General features: G+C 24.8%; 1 protein-coding gene across 1 annotated transcript; it reads right to left on the minus strand.

Annotated features, from left to right (window-relative positions):
* Window positions 1-20880: 20880 nt before the first annotated feature.
* ONS95_012243 (uncharacterized protein) lies at window positions 20881-22222 on the minus strand (the record flags this gene model as incomplete). The annotated part of the gene is made up of 4 exons (XM_058505867.1): window positions 20881-21526; window positions 21578-21719; window positions 21771-22033; window positions 22086-22222. 4 exons carry the CDS (start codon window positions 22220-22222, stop codon window positions 20881-20883), a joined length of 1188 nt encoding a protein of 395 aa, XP_058358390.1.
* Window positions 22223-22233: the final 11 nt, after the last annotated feature.

Here is a 22233-nt window from a genome sequence, read left to right on the forward strand (position 1 = left end):
AAGCTTCTAACTTAGAAAGCTTAACTATAGTAATAAATTAAAAAATAATAGCTTTATACTAATTTATAAAGCCTAATAAGATAGCTAAGAGTATAGTAAAATCTTAATAAGAGTTAGCTAGATCTTTTTAAGTTCTACTTTTTATAACTTCTAAGGTTTTCTTATTATCCTAAATTATAATAAACTATAGTAAATTAATCTAGTAAATCTTTATTATAAGCTTAGTTAACTTATATAAAATCTTTAGTAATATAATTTATATATGTCTAAAGCTATAAGAAGTTCTAATTTAATTTACTCTTAAGACTTTTATATTCTTTTATATAAACGTTTAGTTTATAATTTAATAAATATAGTAGTTAGTATCTTACTCTTACTTATAAATACACACTTATTACTTACTTAGCTTATATTATATCTTAAGATAGTAGAAAGTATAATTATTCTTATCTCCTTAATCTAGTGAGATACTACCTTAAATTATAATAGCTTCTCGATTAGTAATAAGTATATTATTAATATTTAAATTAATAGAATAAAAGAAGGTCTTATTACCTAGTATAGTATATTTAGTATAGTAAAGGCAACTAACTAGTCTTTACTTCTTATTAGGATAAAGAGCTATATATAATATATAGTAAGTAAAGTCTTAGTATATAAGTTACTAGGTTACTAAAAAGAATATATTCTATAGCTATCTGATATTCTTACGCGTATTTATCTCTTATAAGTAATACTAGTATATATCTAATTTATTATAGATTTATTTTCTAAGAGAGAAATAAAACTACTACTTAAAGAGATAGTAAATAACTTATTTATTCTTTTCTTACTATAATAAGATTATTAGATCCTAGCTATTTAGAATTAGCTTCTAATTATAATCGAATAATTTAAGCTTTTTCTTTTAATAAAATTTATAAAGTTTAAGCTTATTTAATAAGTAGGAAAAGCGATTAGCTATATAAAAATTAAATATAAGTCTCTAAGTTTATTTTTAGTATTCTAATTTCTAATTTCTTATTATATATAATATATAGTCTCTTAATAGCTAAACTTTCTAAGAGTTATTTTATATAGAGACTTATATATCTTACTATTAATTATAAGTAACTATAGTAAACTTACTAAAATACTAATATCTTACTTAAGAGTTTTATTATTATTATAATTAATAGAACTTTCTTTTCTCTTATTATAGTTTTCTAGCTAGTAGTTATATTTTTCTTATAGCTATACTTCTATATATCTCTACTTTTCTTATTAAGCTTCTACTTCTTTTATTTCTTTAATTTCTTCTTAACTAAGTTGATCTCTTCTTTATTAATCTTAGCTTTTTCCTTATATATTAACTTAAACTCTTTTATAGCTTTACTTATTTCCTCTTAGTATTAGAACTAATATAGTTAAGGAGCTAAGATTACTATATTACTTATAATAATTTCTTTTACTAGGTAAGCTAAATTATTAATAGTATTAGAGCTTTTCTTCTCTTTACTTATAGCTATAAGTATATCTTCTAATTTCTTTATAAATACCTTTTCTTCTATAAAACTTCTTATACTAACTTATTTTTTAAAACTCTTTTATTTTTCTTTTATTAACTTCCTTACTTTCTCTTCTTTTATTTTCACGCTTATTATATAAGTTATATCTATTATAGTAATTTCTTTTACTTAAGATATCTTTTAATATAATAGCTCTAAGACTTACTTCTAGACTTCTAAGTTAACTTATAATCTAGCTTCTTTAATAGATATTTTTATAGAAGCTTATTAGTAGTATCTTATAAATTCTCTTAACTTAATTACTAGCTAAGCTAGTACTTTTAAGTTTATTTAGTTCTTTATTATAAGCTTTATTTTATTTATTTCTTTTCTTTATATTATTAATAATTATAACTTAAACTTCTATTTAGGACTAATAAACCTTATTCTTTAATATATAGATCTAAAATACTTTTAATTTCTTTATATACTTATATACTTACTTAATAAGTTCTTTAGCTCTATTATAATATACTATTATATTCTCTAGGACTTTTAACTAGGTATTATACTAGTCTTATAATAGGATCCTATCTAAGTATATAACTACTATATTAAAATTAATAAAAGCTAATAATTTATCTTTTATAAGTATTTTAATAAAGCTTATACTTATACTTCTGCTATTATTTATAATGAACTATTATATCTATATAGTAATTTTATTATTATAGCGTGAAATATAAAGAAGTTATTATTTTTAAAGAAAGTTAAAAGTTTTAAATTAGAAAAATCCTTAGTGCTTTAAATCTTCTTTTAAAAGCTCTTATACTTTACTTAGTAGTTTATAACTTACTATTTCTCTAATTATATTATTATATTACTTACTAGTAACTAATATATAATAAATAATTAATAACTTCTTTACTTTTTTTATTTACTATCTTACGCTTCTTCTTACTAAATTCACTTTTTCTATAGCCTTACTATTATTATTTATTTAATATAAAAACTTTCTATACTCTTATTTTCTTAAATTTTCTTTTTTCTTTTAATAACTATTTTTCTATAATTACCTCTCTCTCCTATACTATTATTATTATTTTTATACTTTACTACCTTTCTTATACTTTCTAAACTCTTAATCTATACCTTTATTACTTCTATTATAATAATATTACTTCTAGAACACTTTTTATATAGCTTAACTCTTAGTATAATCTATATCTAAGACGTTATAATAGCTATTTAAGCTAACTAAACTATATATTTATTAGATTATATAGTTAGTTTTCTAGTTCTTACTTTTAATAAGTAGCTCTTTACTAAAATAGAAGTATTTAATAAGTAAAGAATTAATTTCCATTCCTATTTCTATATACGCTTTAGTCGGAAGTTTATAAGTTATATATTTATTAGACTAGATAACTTTATTATTAAATTCGATAATATACCTCTTTATAATACTAGTATTATAAGATCTAATATAGATACTTTAGACTTAACTTTTATCTTTATAAAGAAGTATAATAGTTATAAGTAGTAGTATAATAAGTACTTATTTAGTAGTAATAACTCTCTTAATAACTATAAAAAGAAAGAATTATAGAATTATATTAAGTTTAAAGCTCTAACTAACTTACTTATAAAGACTTTTAGCTTATCTTTAAAAGACTCTTCTACCTCTAGTACTATTCGCGTTAAGAAGCTTATTAAGAAAGAGATAGCTATTAAGAAGGAGATTCTTTTTATAAAGAAGTTAAAGAATACTAATAAGTATATAGATAATACTCTAGATTAAGATAATTCTAATAAAAGTAATACTTTTACTATTAAATATAAGTTTATATCTACTATTATTACTTTTATTCTTATAACTTTTAATAAGCTCTTATTTAAAGTTATTTAGTCCTTTAAAGCTACTCTTACTTTAGAGAAAGCTATTAATAGTAATAAGAATACTAAGGTTTATACTAATATTAATAATATTAAGAATAAGAATAATAGTAACTACTTTAAGAAGAAGAAGAAAAGAACTATAAAGCGCTAAGCTTTTAAGATTACTTCTAGAACTACTACTAGACTATATTAACCTTACTTCTATTATAAGGCTCTTATAATTACCTCTACTTTTATTACTAATTACTCTTTAGAGATTAAGTTACTTCTTAATAAGTATACTTAGTAATATTCTTATAATAAGAATACTTCTGATTCTACTAATAATTAGTTTTTCTTTATTATTTATTAGATATATTTCTATCTTAAGTATTATAGTTATATTAGTAGTACTTCTACTTAAGATATTAATAGTAAGTATTACTACTTAATCTATCTTAAAGGATATATTTATTAATTTATTACTAAAGCTATTCTTATTAAGCGCGATATACTAAGTAGCTTTTCTACTACTTATTTAACTACTATAAGTAAGTAGCTTCCTCTTCTAGCTAGCTATAGTATTAGTAATAATAATAATAGTAAGAGTAATAAAGAAATAGAGGTTAATAATAATAAAATAGCTAAGAATATTACTCTCTTAGTCTAATAAGTCTCTCTTACTACTTTTATCTTTTATATAGATTTATTTAGTTATATACTTAGTATTTAAAGTAATTATTTCCTTTAATTTCTTTATATAATAACTACTCTAAGTACTACTTATAATATTACTTATTTTATTTTCCTCTCGCTTAATACTAATATTATTATAAGTGATTAATAGATAGGATCTAATAATATTTAACTTTACTTATTTCTCTATTTAATAAGTAAATATAACTTATCTTCTTTACTTAAATTTCTTAGCTTTCTTAAGAACTTTAACTACTCTATTTCCTTTACTAAGCGAGCTAAATTATCTTATAACTTAGCTACTTAATTATAATAGCTGTATACTTACTCTTTAGAATTACTACTTATTTTTCTTTTAATTCTTAGAGATTAGCTTTAGCTTAAGCTCGCTTTTTTATTATTAGTATTATACTTAGGATATTACTTCTTAAGTTACTCTCTATCTTACTAAGTACTATATCTTTCTTTCTATTATAACTCTTAGTCTTAGACTTATTAAGATCTTTACTAACTTCTATTAGTTCTTAGATAGAATTCTTTTTATAAAAGACTTTAAGTTAGTTTCTTAAAAATATATTATTAAGTTAAGTACTATAGAGTTCTAAGAGTATATATATCCCTTTCTTTATAATAATCGTATTAATCTTATATAAGCTAAGCTATTAGTAGCTAAGCTTTAGTTTAAAAGATACATTAACTTCTTATTTAATATTATATAATAGAATAATATTATTAACTTTAATTTCCGCTTAATAAATCCGCTAACTAGTATTAAACTTATCTTTACTTATTACTTATATTATATACTACTTTATAATTACTTTCTTTAAATTCTTATCTTTAATCTAAATCTATTTTTATATAAAGAGCTAAAGTCTCTATCTTTATCTAAGTATTCTCTTAATTTATAACTCTTTATATAAGAACTCTTATTTTTACTAGTAGAACTACTTTTAACTTATATTATATCTAAAATAATAAGTACTTAGTTATACTTTTAACTATATAGTAATTTATTAAAAGTATTATTTATAGATTTCCTACTTAATTACTTATCTTCTTATTTATTATCTTTACTAAAGTATTTATAATAAGTTTATATCCCTACTCTATTATTCTATTTACTAAGGTATAATAAGTTAATACTACTACTCTTTAGATCTTATATTTCTAAGTAAGCTCTTTTACTTACTTCTTATTTTCTAGCTCTTTATTTATAATTAGTTTTCTAAAGATTTTATAGTAATATATTATATTTTTTTAAAGGAAATCTGCGAAAGCTATTAAAGTTATATTTATTAGAGCTCTAGCTTTAACTTATTTAAATAGATTATCTTACGTTATAACTAAGTAATACTTTCTTTACTTTAATAGTAAATATATTATATCTATTCCTACTTTAACTTATAAAGCGCTTATTTAAGTAAGATAAAGCGCTTCTTTTATCCTAGTAAAGTCCTGAAGTTAATAAGCTTTATATATTACTATATAAGCTTTAATATTTAAGTATAGTAAATCTTAGAAATACTTTTCTATAACTTTTTAATATATACTTTCTTATCTTTTATAACTTATATCTTTATAGAAGGATTTAAAAATTATTTATTACTCTTTTTTATTATTTACAACCTATTTTATTAGAAGACCTTTATTAGTATAGTAATATAAAACTCTATCTTAAACTATATAATTAAGAGCTTACTACTTAAATCTCTTAAATTCTTTAGAGTTAACTTTAGCTAGCTATCTTAGTACAAGAAAGTACTTTATAATAAGCTTAGAATCTAAACTTTATACCTCTTATAAATAAAGTACTACTCTTCTTATTTAGATACTAATCTTAACTTAATTAAACTAAGTATCTATAAAGTTATTAATATTCTCTTTTAGAGCTTTAGTATTTAACTCCTTTAAAGTAGCTAGTTACTTAGATAGCTTATCTACTATAGTATACTTAGTTCTTAGTATATAGTATACTTTAAAATTAAAAACGTATATCTAAGTAATTTCTCTTATAACTAAAGCCTTAAGTAAGTCTAATACTTCTTAATTAAGTTATATAACTAGAACTATAGTATCTGTTTCTAAGATAAAGTAATAGCTAATTAGGACTTTACGGACCTTCTTTAAAGCCTTTAAAACCCTATAATACTTCCTCTTAGTAATATTATAGTTTCTTTCTATAGCTACTTATACTTTATTATTATACTTAATAGAATAATACTTAAGGTTATAATCTAGCTATATTAAGATTATTTCTTATTTCTATAAGCTTATATCTACTACTAGAATTACTTCGCTACTTCTTTTAGAGATATCTAGCTTAATTAGTACTAGAGCTATCGTTAGAGCTAATTTTAGTATATTTATTATAAACTTTTTAATATATCTAAATTTCTATTTTACTTTCTTTTAAAGTAAAAAGTATAATAGCTTAGCTTTTCTAGTATAATTAATAATCTAAATATAGTAGTAGCTATAAACCTTAAGAAATACTTTAACTTTAGTTATATTTTAGTATTTCTACTAGTTAAGTATTTGTATTACTTTTTATTATTTAATAACTTATCCTCTATAATATATATATAGCTTACTAACTTTAAGCTATTAACTCTGAACTATAACTTAGAGCTAATTATAGTTTTCGCTCTTTTTATATTAGTTAAGACTAGATTTAAATTAATAAAGTATTCTAAGATATATCTTTAAATACTAGACTTAACTTCTTTATTATTATACCTTAAGTAAAGGCTTAAGATAAGAATATTATTTATAAATATCTTAGCTCTCTTAAGCTTATAGTTCTTTAGAATCGCTTTTTTAACCTTATAAAATTATATAATAGAGTTAGTTACTCTCTGAACTAAGGTAGTATAATAAAAGAGATTAAGTAGTATTTAGAACGCTATTAGGTCTTTATTATTTAGGTATAAGATAACCTAATTATACTTAAAGAAGAAGTCTATTAAAGAGGTAATTACGTACTTTATAAAATCTTCTGATATTTCCTTAATATTAAGTAGTAAGTTAGTATCCTAAAATATTATAATATTATATTTTATTATAGTATTTACTATCTAATATACTTTACTTTTTTTCTTAACTAAGAACTACTAATTTCTATATAATTTATAGCTATATTCTAAGGTACTAGCTTTAAGCTTCTTTATAAGTATATCCTTAATATATTTATATAGATACTTTAGTACTAGGAATCTAGGCGCTTACTAAGCTTTATATAGAATAATATAAGTTTCCTATAGTAAGTAGATATCCTTATATATCCTTTTATATTTAAAGAAGTTAAATACTATTATAGCTTTACGCTTATATAATATCTCCTTTAAAAGCTTATATTCTTATAGCTATAATCTCTCTCTAATTTTTTTTTATTCTTTTTAGTATTAATCTTATCTTATATAATAATTCTAAGAACTTCGAGGTTATTTACTTATTTCCTTAAGGTAGTTTAATAAGCCCTTTAACTCTTTTCTATTCTAATTACCTTTATTTCTAATCTAGCTTCTTTTTTAGCTTTAATCTATCTGAAATCCTCTCTTAAATTAGAATAACTCTATTAGCTTTCTTCTTATAAGTACTTTAAACTCTAATAGTAGAAAAAACCTTTTTTACTTATAAGAGTATAACTAAATCTATATTCCTTAAAAGAATTATATCTTTATCTCTTTTTTTATTAAGCTTAGTAAATAGTATAATAGTAAATACTTTTATCTTTCTTCTACTAGATAAGCTAAATATACTAGCCCCTTTACTCTTTCTTTTAGTAGATCTATTACTAAAACTACTTACTACTATAGCTTTAGCTAAGTATTTTCTAAGAAGATATCTAATTTAGTATAAGATTTTATTAAATCCGCGACTTTTACTATAACTTATTTAGTTTAGTTATTATTTACTACTATAGTAAACTAATAATATTTATTATAAGAGAATAATAAAAGACTTACTATAATAAAAAGTTACTTTAAGATTATATTATTCTCTACTTATATTAAAGTAAAAAAACTCCTTACTATTAAAACACTTCTAATCTCTATAGTAACTCTTTTATATAACTCTTTAAACTTCTTTTACTTCCTTAAATAGCTTATTATTCTAAGATTAAAGTTAAGTCGAATAAGAAGCTTAACTTTTAAAGTAATTATAAAAGTTATTAGATTAGCCTCTAACTTATAATTAATAAGCACTATTATAGTTAAAGAGCTTAGTCAGACTTAAACTTTTAAGCTCTTAACTATTAAGACTTAGAAGTCCTTTAATATTTTCTTTACTCTTACTAACTTTATTAATACTAAGTTAATCTAATTACTTCTAACTCTTTTCTTAGTAGTTTAAAATAACTTTATTATAGCTATATTTTTAAAAAGTAGTTTCTATAAGAGCTTAAAGTATATAAGTACTTTCTTACTAGTAATACTCTTTAGTTTATTATTTAAGACTTTATTTAATAGCTCTAAAAGTTATACTTTTTACTTTAAGATATTTAAGTACTACTTTACTTTTCTAGTAACTTACGAATTAACTCTTTTTAACTTTTTAGTTTATTTCTTATTTATTTAATAATCTTTTCTTATTATACTCTTTCTTTTAATATCTTTTTAATTAGATCCTTTTACTTCTAACTTCTAAGTTATAATATTTTTAAAGCTATTAAGTTCTTTTTCTTCTTAACTTATCTCTTTAATATTTTCTAAGGTTTACTTACTTATTATCTTTTCCGCTTTTTTGTTTTTTACTCTTAGCTTTAGATATTCTTATAACTTCTTAATCTCTCTTATCTTCTTTAGTATCCGACTTATCCTAAGTTATTACCTTTATTACTATTACTTTTATAAGCTTAGCTTTATTTATAAAGTACTATAATACTTACTTTAGTTATATTATCAGATTACTTCTAATTTATTCTTTACTAGTTCCTTATATTAAGGTTCCTTTTTAACTAGCTTATATAGCCTTTATTACTAGGACTTCCTTATGTTATCTAACTAACTATCCCCTACTACTAGCGTATTTATAATATATCTAGCTCTAATAGTTATATATAAGCTTCTTTTTTATATTTATTAGAAAATCTAAGTAATCTCTTTAGAAGTATCTATTTTTTAAATAGTAGAAATATTAGTTCTAGTAATTCTTATAAGTACTTATAGTATATACTTTAATTAGTAAGTTATTTAAACGCCGGGATTAACTTAAGTATACTTCCTATAGTAGTTTAAATAGATTAACTTAATCGCTAAGTCCTACTAAGTAAGCTTCTAACTGATTTTCCTTACTAAGTAAGCTAAATCCTAATCTCTCTCTTAGACTCTATAGAACTTAAGATACTCTTATAGCTAGTACTAGTATATTAAATACTTAAGTTATCTCTTTTACTACTTCTATAAATATAGTCTTTAAGTTAATAATAGAAGGAACTAGCTAATCTTCTATCTTAGAAGTAATAAGTACTTAACTAAGTGAATCTACTAATTTACTAAAGCTCTCTTATTTCACGCGATTATTAGAAAACTTCCGGATTATCTTATTAGATATATAAATCTTAATAGCTATCTTAACTAAGTTATTAAACTTAATTATATCTAGCTTATTAATATTAACTTTATTCTTATATATTACTTTCTTATAAATATCTCTTAGTAGTTTATTTAAGAACTATACTTCTTAAGTATAATTTTCTAACTAGCTTCTTTTTACTAAAGTAGCTAAGATTATAGTAAATTATTAAATAAACTACTTTATATTACTTTCTATAATCTATAGTTTTAACTTTAAAGCTTTAAGAAATAATTAAGAGTTTATCTATTAAAAGATATCTTAATTCTTAATATTTTTCTAATAAAGAGACTACTAACTCTTTCTAATTCTTACTTATTTACTTTAGTAGTATCTTAATATACTAACTAATAATAAGATTATAATATTAGGGAAGCTTTTTAATTTAGTTTATATTCTTTAATTAAGTATTATTATACTAATTAGTATACTACTCTAAGAACTTTATAATATTAGCTCCTTTAAAATATAGTATACTTAGTATACTTAGAGTTAGTATAACTAAAATATTTTTAATTTCTATTATCTTAGAATTTATAGTTCTTAATTCTTAATAGCTTTTCTCTTAAACTTAAATATATTTCACTATATTACTTTTCTTTATACTTAGTATTCTCTAGTTCTTAAGATCTCTTAGAAATATAATTATATTAAGGAATTTAATAAATAATTTAAACTTTTAGTATTTACTTATAAGATATAATATACTTAATATTACTAGAGTTAAAAATACTAGAGTTACTAGTAAGAGTATAGTAATTATACTTCTTATAACTTTTAGACTTAGCTTCTTTAATTACTCTGATTTCTCTAACTTCTTTTTCTTATAACTCTTTTATACTTTACTTTAAGTCTATTTTTAATATTAAACTTATTATTTATTTATTTATTTATTTCTTACTCGCTTTCTTAATATAAACTTTTTCTATTATTATAATAACCTTATCTTCTAAGCTTTATATAATAATTTTCCTTTTTATACTTTTTTAGCTTATTTCGCTTATATTCCGCTATTTTCTAATAACTTACTTACTAAATAAGAGTTCTTAAAGCTCTTTTTTTAGCTACTTCTTATATATCTATCTATCTTTATAATAGAGTTACTAAGTAATAAAATTCTAACTTCTACTTTTATTACTAGCTTAGCTATATCCTACTATTCCTTTATTTTACTTCTAGTTCCTTATATAAGTTACTAATATAAAGAAGTAAAGTAGTACTATTAAAGTATATAATAAGTAAAGGCGTAGAAGATTACTAACTAAATAAGTAGTAAGAGTAAAAGAAAGAAGATAATATATTTATTATATACTATTACACTTACTTATATAACCTATAGAACAGACTAATTATCTTCCGACCCGGAACTATACTACCTTACTATAGTACTTTAAGTATTAGTATTTTATCTTATATTAAAGTTCTACTACTTTTAACTTCTACTTTAAGTTATTCTATAACTTAGTCTATTAGAGTTACTATTATATTAAAAGCGATTTATAAGTATTTCAGATATATTTTCTATATCCTAGAAATATCTAACTAAATAACTTTAGAAATATCTTAATAACTATTAGAAAGTAGCTATTATTCTTTAATAATATAGAACTTACTTTGCTTAATTTTAATAAGAGTTCTTTAATTACTTTATAAAGCTTACTTTACTTAGTTTTAATAAGAGCTTATTAATATTAATTTAGTATTATATCTTAAGAGTTAACTCTATTATATTTAACTTATCTATTTTATAATATAAAATAACTACTAATTAGTATTAGTATTATACTAGTAAATAAATAATAAGTATATATTAAAATATATTAAAATCTAAAGTTTAGTTTAAAGGTATTTAAAAGTATATATTATAAAGAGTATCTAAGGGTTAGAATATATATTACCTCTTAAATAACCCTCGGTTTATATTATTAGTAAAAACTTCTAGCGCCGGGTGCACGTGCCACCCGCTATTTTCGCTATTTTCTCTAAATAGTCGCTTTTTACGCTTAAGGCGCCTTAAAATATAAGAGGCTGTTATATATCGGCCTTAAATAATAAAAAGCCGCCTTATACGCCCTAGGCGCCTTTTATAAGACCCACTTTTATATATAAGCTAGACCTAACTAGGAAATATATAATATTTTTACTTAGAATTAAAAATTAAAAGTTAAGTTTATTTTTAGATTTTAAACTAACTAAAAACAGTTAGACTATTATAGATTTTAAACTAAGAATTTAAAAAGACTTATACTTTCTACGTATATCCTTAAAACTAGTCTTACTAAGCTTTTAATACTATAAATATCTATACTAAAAAATCACTAATAAGCTTATAATTCGATTCGGATAAATTCTATATAAGAGTAAGTCGCCGTCTTACCTAATCGGACGATATAAGCCTAATAATACCCCTTATAAGGTATACTCTTATTAGTATCCTTAGTATTCTTAGTATTATTAAAGCTTTTAGTAAGCTTACTAATATACCTTATATAATATAAAAAAATCGGACTCACTTTTATTTTATACGCTAGTCCTAATTAGGCTTATAAGCACTTATAGCGTCGAAGGCGCCTAAGGTACTAAGGGCGCCGGCTAAAATTACTATATATTACTTTAGAGGTCGCTAGCTATTAAATTAATCGATATATAACTTAAGCTAGAATAGTGAAAATAGCGCCTTTAGCAGTTAGCCGGCGGCTGCCTAGAGCTAGATTTTTTTACTGATATTATAATTATTTTATAAGTACTATTAATATAAGAGACTAATTAAAGTCTTGTAACTCTAGAGATAAGCTAATTAGAAGAGAGGAATAGTAAGCTCTATGAAATTAGCTATTATAAACAGTTTATTATGTACTGTAGAGAGAAGCTTCATATAGTATAAAAGTCTTGATTTATTAAGATATTCTAAAGCTCTCTTATAAGAGGAAGCTCTAGGAGTTCTAGTTATATAAGTAGCTTCTAATTAGCTAGAGCGCCTTAGGGAGTGCCTTAGGTACACTAGGTATATAATACACCCTCTCACTTAACTTTATAATAGTAAGTGAAATAATATAAATAGTATAGATAATACTACTTAAACTATAATAGGAGTTAATACTAACTAATAGCGTTAAGTCTTAAGCGCTTAATAGCTCTAAGTATATAAAGTAAGTAAGTTCCTTTAAACGCTTTTTCCTTAAATAATAACTTTAATATAATATTAGTAAATATAGCTAAAAGCTCTTATACCTCCTATACCTTACGCGCCTCTAACCTTATTACTACTTATATAATAAAGAAGAAGACTATAAGTTATTTATTTGAAGATTCTGATATAGTTAGTGTTATAAGGAATTATTAGAACTATACTAATACTTTATAAAATAGGCCTATAGCTACTATATCTCTCTCGCCGTCGCCTCCTTATTACTACTACTACTACTACTACTACTATTACTATTATTACTACTACTAACTCCCGCTTACTACCCTACTATAGTAGGAGCTATCTATACTATACCTTATAGCTACTATATTCGCAGTAGTTTATAAGGTACGCTAAGCGACTTCTATTATAATAAAGAGATAGCTTCGCGCTATTTTTATTATTATAAAAATAATAAATCAGGTTATATTACCGCTTTTACTTATACTACTAAACTCTTCGCTAGCTACTTAGTAGCCCGGGCCCTCTTAGAGGGTATATATATAAGTGTTTCCTTATATTATAGTATTAGAATAATAAAGTATTAAGGTATTAATATTAAAGTATTAAGTAAGGCTAACTTTATAATATATATAAGCTTTTATAGTTCGCTAAGCTATTATTTAAAAAGCCTTAGAAGCTAAGGAGAATAAGGATAAGAATAAGGATAAGATCTATATTATTATCTATAAGTTATAATAGTAATCTTATAGATTTTAGATATTATCTAACTATTAATATCAGCTACTACTCTTACTTTTACTTCTACTTTCTATAGAGAAACTATTATTTCTTTCTTTTACTTTATTTTTAGTATTATAGAAATAAGCTTTAGCTCTATAGGAGCTACTATTATCGCTCTTATAGCGTATTTAGTCTTATATACTTTTACCTTAGTAGAAGTTAATATTATAGCTAGCGCTACCTAGTAGTTAATTAACCTCCTTTTCCCTTCTTAATAAGTAATATAAGCTTTATAACCTTTAAGTAGTAACTTAAGAATATTACTCTTTTATTATTATAGTTTAAGCTAGTATATTAGTATAGCTTTATAACTTAGAAGTTATAGCTTAAGATTAAGTCCTTTACTTTTTATATTATTTTAGCGCAGCTTTATAACCCTAAAGTAGTAGCTTAAGATCAGGTCTTATAATTCTACTTTTTCTCTTCTCTCTAATAGTATTTAAGAACTATAAATATAAAGTAAAGGAAATATAATAAAAGAAAGTATTTATATAAACTATATAGCTTAAGTAAGCTTCTTAATATTAGCTTAAGAGTCTTAAAAGTTTAAAAGAATAATAAATACTTTAAACTTCTACTTTAGTAAGTTTTTAGTTAAGCTATTAGCTAGTATATTATTTATTAGGAGATATATTATCTAAAAACTCCCTTTTTTATACTTCTATTATAACTATATATTCTATATATTAATATACTAAAGCTTTATTAAGATACGCTAGTTCTCTTTAACTATTAGCTAAATTATCTATTTATTATTATAGAATATATTCTATAGAGCTTCTATATTAAGCTTTAGCTCTTTAAAGAACTTTTAAAGCGCTATTACCTTCTTAGCTATTTATTCTATACTAAGAAGCTCTACTTTAGTTATTAAGGTAATAATAATATCTTATTAGAAGGCTTTCTAAATAATAGCTCCTTTAAATAGTATAATAAGGAATCCTTAGGAGAAATAATACGATTTAGTATTATTAGTAAATAATATATCTAAGGTAATAAGAAAGTATATCTCTCTATTTTCTTAACTATAAATAATAGCTAAGAATCTTAAGCTAAATAGATATTATATAGCTTAATTAACTATTACTAAGTGTAGCGCGCTTAAGTTAGTTAAGAAGTATAATAGTTAAAAAGCTATAAAAGTAATATCTAGCTAGAGTATAATAGCTATATATAGTACTAACTTAACTTTCTCTTAATATTCCTTAATTTACTTAAAAGTTATTATACTAAGGTTCTTAACTAGCTTATAGTATAAAAGAGACGTACTAAAGTACTTATTATCTACTATATTAAACTTCTAAGCTATCTTCTTAATATAGATATTATATAAAAGAGATACTATCTTCTTTTTCCTATTCTATACTACTTATACTCTTAAGAATTATTTTATATCTCCTAGGACTATTAGCTTATATACCTTATATAGTCTATTTATAATTATCTAGCTCTCTTTAGTATATCTGATATAATATAAGACCTAAATATTATTAATATAAAACGCTATAAAAATAGTCCTATACTAGTTTATAAAGATATATAACTCCTCTACAAGTAGAGATAAGTTTAGCTTACTAAGTATCTTAGTAAAGTCGCTATACTAAAGTATAAGTAAGTCTCTTAAGCTATAGAGCACTTAGTTAATTTCTATTATTATTCTTAGTTTTTTCTAGCTTTCTAAAGAGAAATATAAGATTAAAGCACTTCTCTTATCTCTCTTTATATTAATAAAAGCGTTAATTATATTAAACTACTTTACTTCTAAGTTAAATTAAGCTATTAATACTATTATAACTTAAAATAACCTTACTATAAGTATAGCTATATAAGTTAAGAATATTATAAAGTTATCTTATATATTACCTTATATTATAATCCGAGACTTATAATACTTAAGCTATCTTATAGAATTTATCTTATAAGTAAATACCTACTTTAAAGGAATTAGTAAAGTAGCTATATCTTCCTTAGGAATTAATCTTTAATAGTCTTAAGCTTCTAAGTTTAATATCTCCTTTTCTATATTAGCTTTAAACTACTTACTATATAAGTAACTCTTTAGCTCCCTTTAGTTCTTAGGTAGCTTTAAGAGCTTCCTTTAATATTAGTTTTATAAGTTAAAAGCTCCTACCTCTACTTAGATATCTAATATAATACTTAAAACTATTATATAAAGTATAATAGTATTATAGCTATTAGCTTATATTAGAATCTTACTATAGAAAGTTATAATAAACTCTTAGAGATATAAGTAGCTATCTTATCTTAGAGCTACTACTATAGAGTAATAGCTATATATAATAAGCCTTTTATATTCTCTCTAAGCTTCTTATATTACTTAGATTTAATTATATTCTATTACTTATTACTATTAGTAGCTATTTCTAGCTACTTATAGAAACTTAGTTCTTATTACTTTAAGAGGAGCTTCTAGAAGCTTAGTAACTTATTACTTAAGGTCTTATAGCTATTAGCTAGGTAATATAACTTAAAGGTATATTTATTAGCGCGCTTCCTTAATACCTAGATTAGTATTATACTACTTATAGTATCTCTCTAATACTAAAGTAAGAGATAATTAGTTTTTATAGCTTTAGTATCTCTTAGAGCGCCTTAACTTAACCTCTTATAAGAAGTTAGATCTCTACTACTATCGGCGATATTATTATTATAAAGAACCAGGTCTGAGAGAGCTCTAGCGAGTTGATCTCTATTAGTTCTTATACTTTTAGTACTACCCCCGAGCTTTATAGAAGCTCTACTAGAGTAATATCTATTAGTTCTAGTACCTCCTTAGTAACTAGTATAATAGTCTTAATACTAATATTAATCTTAACTATAGCTTTATTTAGTTTAGCTATATATTCCGCTATAATTACATTAGTAATATTACTAATATTATACTTTATATCTGAAGTAATAATATTCTTTTCTAAGTCCTTAATAAGCTCCCTTAAAGTAGAAGTAAGTTAGCTAACTTTCCTCTCTTTCTTAAGGAAATAGAATATTATCTTATTAAACTATATATTACGCGTAATTACTATATAATATAGCTAAGGCACTTAGATCCTATATAAGTTAGAAGTAATATAACTAACTAAGTATCTAATATATACTTTAGAGCTAACTTTAAAGCTTTTATAACTTCTTCTAGCTTTTTTATTAGTTATAACTAGATATATATATACTTTATATATATATACTTTACTTTAGTTAGATCTTAAGTCTATTAAGAGCTTCTTTACTATTAGTAGATTATACTACTAAAAGTAGTTCTAAAACTATTCCTAGAGTACTTAGTTAAGACTTCTTATCCCTTAGTATATAAGAGGACTTATATTATAAAAGTAGATTATTATATAATATACTTCTAAGTAAAGCTTCTCTAGTAAGTTTACTTAAATATATATCTTAATAGATTTATTAATAATCTCTTATCTTATACGCTTAGTACTACTTATAAGTTCCTTAGTATATAATAGGGGATTCTCTACCTCTATCTCTTCTCTTATAGTCTATTCCTCGTACCTTAATATACCTCGAATAGCTATAACTAAAGTATTATTATTATACTAAATAATATAGACTAATAGTCTATATTAATACTTAGTCTAATACTTAAAGTTCTCTAAGATTAGTATAATATAGCTAGCTAACTTACTTAGTAATATATAGCTAAAGAGCTTCCTATTATACTTATCCTTAATAATAAGTAGCTAGTAAGTATTATTATAACTTATATTAAAATTAAATAAGTCTTAAAGGATTTAGTAGAATAGCCTAGCTACTTTATTCTCTAACTCTTATCTTAATATAATATTTCTAGTATATATAATAATATAATCTTTATACTTAATTCTTAATACTCTATCGAATTATATACCTCTCTCTACTTTAAGTAGCGCTTATAAAGTACTCTCTCTTAAATAGCTAGTATATAGGTACTATAGTTATAGAGTTATAGAACACTTTTTAAGTAATTAACTTAATAGTTAGAAACCTTACTTATTTAAGCTATAACTTAGAGTTAAGTATATTATAATAAGCGTATATATTAAGGTCACTAAGTTATAAGAGTAATAAGAGTATTTAAAAGGCTTATATTTAAAGAAAATTAAGTTAAACTTTCGAATTAGCTATTTAATAACTATACTTATCTAAACCTCCTTATATTATAAAGTAGTATCTTTCCCTAAGTACTATAACCCGGCGTCTTTTAGTAATACTTCTAAAATAATATTAATATAGAAATTACAGATTATAGTAATATTATTAAGTAATAGGTCTTAAGTATTTAGATTATTTAGCTTAACTAAGGAGTTTTTAAATACTTATTTCTCTTTACTAATTACTAGAATTTATTATATTCTAGTTTTTATATAGTTATTATTAGTTAATCTCTTAAAGGAACTTAGAACTAGCTTACTCTTATAATTTACTAAGTACTAAGCGCTATAGTTATCTACTAAAGTACTTTCTAATAGTATATAAAAGATATTAATAAAGTCTATAATATAGATTCTAAGTATCTCTTTAAAGTCTAAGAGCTTTAAATTAATAGTAGCTATATTAATATTTCCGGGGTACTTCTCTTTAGTATATTAAGATAATAAGTCTTAGTCTTTACTAGACTTCTTTCTAGTGATCTATATAACTAAGATAGTAGCTTAACTTTCCTTTAAGATCTCTTAGTATAGTTTTATATACTTAAGCGTCTAAGCCGCCTCGCGAATCCTCTTAATTTACTTATTATTTAAATAGAATCTTATACTATTAGCTTAAAAGCTATTATAAGTAAACCGGAGCTTCTAGCACTTAATTAAAGAGTACTAATATCTAATTCCGTAGAGGTAGTTAGTCTTCCTATCTTTTTAATTTAAATAGAAGTAATTCTAAGAACTTCCGGAATAGTCTTACGAGCCTCCTGTATTAGAACGATTACTTAGTATTAGCGTGATATAGAAACTATTAGCTCCCTTGCTTTTATTCCGGTAGTGCTCTTCTATATTCGTTATAAACGCTAGATTATACTTCTCTAGCGTTATACTATATTAATATCCTAGAGTATTATCTCTTATAATATTAGTAAGTACTTAAGCAGCCTAAGTCTCTAACTAAACTAATACTACATTTAGGAAAGCTCGTATACTATATACTTCTTATATATCAGGAATATTATATATTCTCGTAAGATAGAAGTTCTTTTACTATAGCTTATATTATATATAAGGTTTAATTCGCGACTTCTTATCTTAACATATTAGTAGGCTAAGTGTATTAGTATAATCTGAAATAATAGAGGTTAGTACTACTATATCTGAAAGTGCTATATTATACTTAATAGACTTAACTAGCGCTTATAGTCCTGCGGCGTCCTTAGCTGTGTTATTATTAATTACGTTAGTTAGAATAGACTAGCTAATAGTACTATTTACCTAGTTAAAGAGGTTCTAAATACAGTTATTAAGCACTATTTATTTAGCTAGCTTATTCGAGTACTCTCTTATTCGAACTTCCTAGAGTACCTTAATATCTTTAAACTTAGCTTCTAAAAGCTTACTTATAAATACTAGTAGTTCTATTATACTTTCTCTTTCCTTAGTAGTAATAGTATTCTATTTCACTAGTAAATCTAAGTTAGCTTATATTAATAATACTATCTACTTACTAAGGCGACTATTTATCTCCTCTTATATAAAATCGTTAATACTAAGGAGATTCAGTTATTACTTAATAATATTTCTAATATTATTAGCGTTAAAGTTAACGAATCTCTAGATTCCTTTAAGTTTAGTATAGTACTAGAAGGTTATCTACTACTAAAGCTACTACTTTCTCTAATTAAGAGTATTACTCTCGTGTTTAATTAACTTATCTTAAAGGTATATTAATATATTAGAGAGGCTTTCTATAGAACTAATAATATTAAGAGTATTTTAGGAAGTTTAGGGAGGTATTTAAAGAAGTTCTTTAAGTAGTAGTATAAGTATCTCTCAATACTACTTATAACTTTACCTATACTACGTAGTATACTCGTATAGTAGCTTAAATAAGTGAATATAGCTCTTAACTATCATGTACTATAGGGAGGAGCTTTATATAGTATGAAAGTCTTAATTTATTAAGGTATTCTAGAGCTCCCCTATAAGGGGAAGCTCTAGGAGTTCTAGTTATATAAGCAGCCTCTAGTTAGCTAGAGCGCCTTAGGGAGTGCCTCAGGTGCGCTAGGTACATGATAATAAGTATCTCTTAATACTACTTGTAACTCTACTTATACTATATAATATACTTATATAGTAGCTTAAACAAGCGAATATAGCTCTTAACTATCGTGTATTATAAGGAGAAGCTTTATATAATATAAAAGTCTTGATTTATTAAGGTATTCTAGAGCTCCTTTATAAGAGGAAGCTTTAGGAGTTCTAGTTATATAAGTAGCCTCTAGTTAGCTAGAGCGCCTTAGGGAGTGCCTCAGGTACGCCAGGTACACGATATAGTTCTTATTAATTACTACTTTCTTTTTATATATACGAACGTAGAAGACTATTACTAGTAGAATATAAAAGTTAAAGAGAAGTAGATAACTTAAGTTAAATTCCGAAAGAAAATTATACAAGTACTATTATATACTAATCTAGCTCCTTAGGGCATATGAAAGTATACTCTTTTTAGTAGTAATATAAAGGAATTCCTTATTTCTCTAAAGTAGTATTCATAGGTATATATAGCGTAAGTAAGGGAGTGTAAGTCTTATAAAGAGTAAAAGTATAATAGTATAAAGCGAGTTATACTAGGTGAAATCTTAGTAAATCGTAACCTTAAACCTTTAAGGAAAAGGTCTTAATATAGTTATAAAAAGTGTAATATTTCGTTATATAAAGAAGAGAGTTATTTTAATAGATTTTATAGCAGTTAATAGATCTAATATTATATAGTAGTATTCTTACTAAAATCCTAGCTTTCTGATTGGCCTATACCCCTGCCGCACTAAGATTAGTAAGCGACAGCAGCCCATGGGATAATAAATAGTCGATTTACTAGATATAAGAAGATATACAGATGTAATAATAAGAAAGCCTATTCAGCTATCGGGCCTAACGCAACTTGCATTCCTTAATTATATCTTAATGAAGACTAACTCCTACTCCTGTTATCTGTTCGCAGTCGTCTTCCCGGCTATTTATTTTCATGCAGAGCGCTGTGAAGGTATATGGATATCCCGAAACGCCACAACTTATTAGTAACACCTGCAATGCCCGCTCCCTAAACGCCACAAAGATACAAACCCTATTCACAGGCGCCAGTGAACGCTCATTGTACAGGAGATTGTTTCTTTGGTTGTAACCGCCGGAGCTGAATAAACATGCTCCTTGGATCGTATTCTTTCGTTTTTGGGTCCCATGCCGCCTTCACATCGAATACGAGCCAAGCTCTGGGAGAGTCTAATTCCACCATTCCGGAAACCAAAATACTTCCCCGTGGAGGATAATTTGGTGCTGGCTTCCAAGTTTGAGCCAATTTAGCCTTGAATGCCATTATTGGCCGAAAGAAGTGTGCATGGAAAGCCATTCCCTTTGATGCTAACTCCTCTTCGTCCGGGCCTTTGTCCATCAGCGCGGGGTTCTCAGCAGCAGAGCTAGGCACACCTTTCGAGGGTTGAGCTATGGTCGGGGGTTGAGCCGGGCTGCTGTCCTTGCCATGCAGCTGAGGTGATTGGGGACCCTTGAGTAATTGCTGATGCCGTGCTAATAATTGATCCAGGGATGGTGGCGTGGGACCTGATCTGATTCCCAGCATTCCTGCAATGCGTTTGATATCGTCGATAACCATAACCTTCGTGAAGCTCCAGAATGATTGAACCAATGCGGAGGGCCACAATGCCTGCCGAATCCTGAATACGGTGAGGGAGTCTACAGGCTGAGTCGTCCATTCGATATAGTTATCTCCAATCTCGATACTGAAAAGATTGGTTAGGATTTATTAGCTCAAGTGGACCAGGGAAGCATACCCTTTTCGCTCGAATCCTGGCGGTGCAGCTTGTGGGAAGTCTACATCAAGCCAATATCTTCTCAACGTCATTTCCTTTCCACATCGGATCGATAGTATCGGGTGTTTGACGGCGACTGACTGGACAAAAGTTGCAAGTTCCTCTTCAAGTTGTCAATTGCAGTGGGTACAATGGAACTAAAATAGGTGCGTACCTCTAACGTTCTGGGCCAACTTCTTATCTTTGCTGAACTTGAGAAACTCTTGCCACTCAGGGTCATTGCCACGGTATGGAACAGGTTTCAACTGCTTCGTTGTGCCGGGGAACGGGATGAAGAGAGGGGGGGTCTCCTCCTCGAACTCTTCATTTGGTAGATGTTGTAACGCGTCCACAGCAGCCCTTTCCAATGGATCCAGTACGATACTAGAGTAAGCCGATGCACCAACATAGACGGCAAGAGTATATATCAGAATCGTCCTTTTAAGCAATGGCCATTAGTGCTGTTTGGTGCAAGAGTATTAGAACCTACTTTGGCCTTAGTCGCTGCTTCTTGAAGCGGACTTTCTGGATATTTGCAATTTCTCCTCTCTGATGCTGGGCCTCCAGTTTCAAAGGCAGTCTACTCATGGAGATCAGACTTCTCCGAGGTCGTATGAAGCGGAACATGGCTGTCAAGG

This window comes from Cadophora gregata, assembly GCF_030347475.1.
Source record: "Cadophora gregata isolate MNR1 chromosome Unknown scaffold_6, whole genome shotgun sequence".
Lineage (NCBI taxonomy): Eukaryota > Fungi > Ascomycota > Leotiomycetes > Helotiales > Ploettnerulaceae > Cadophora > Cadophora gregata.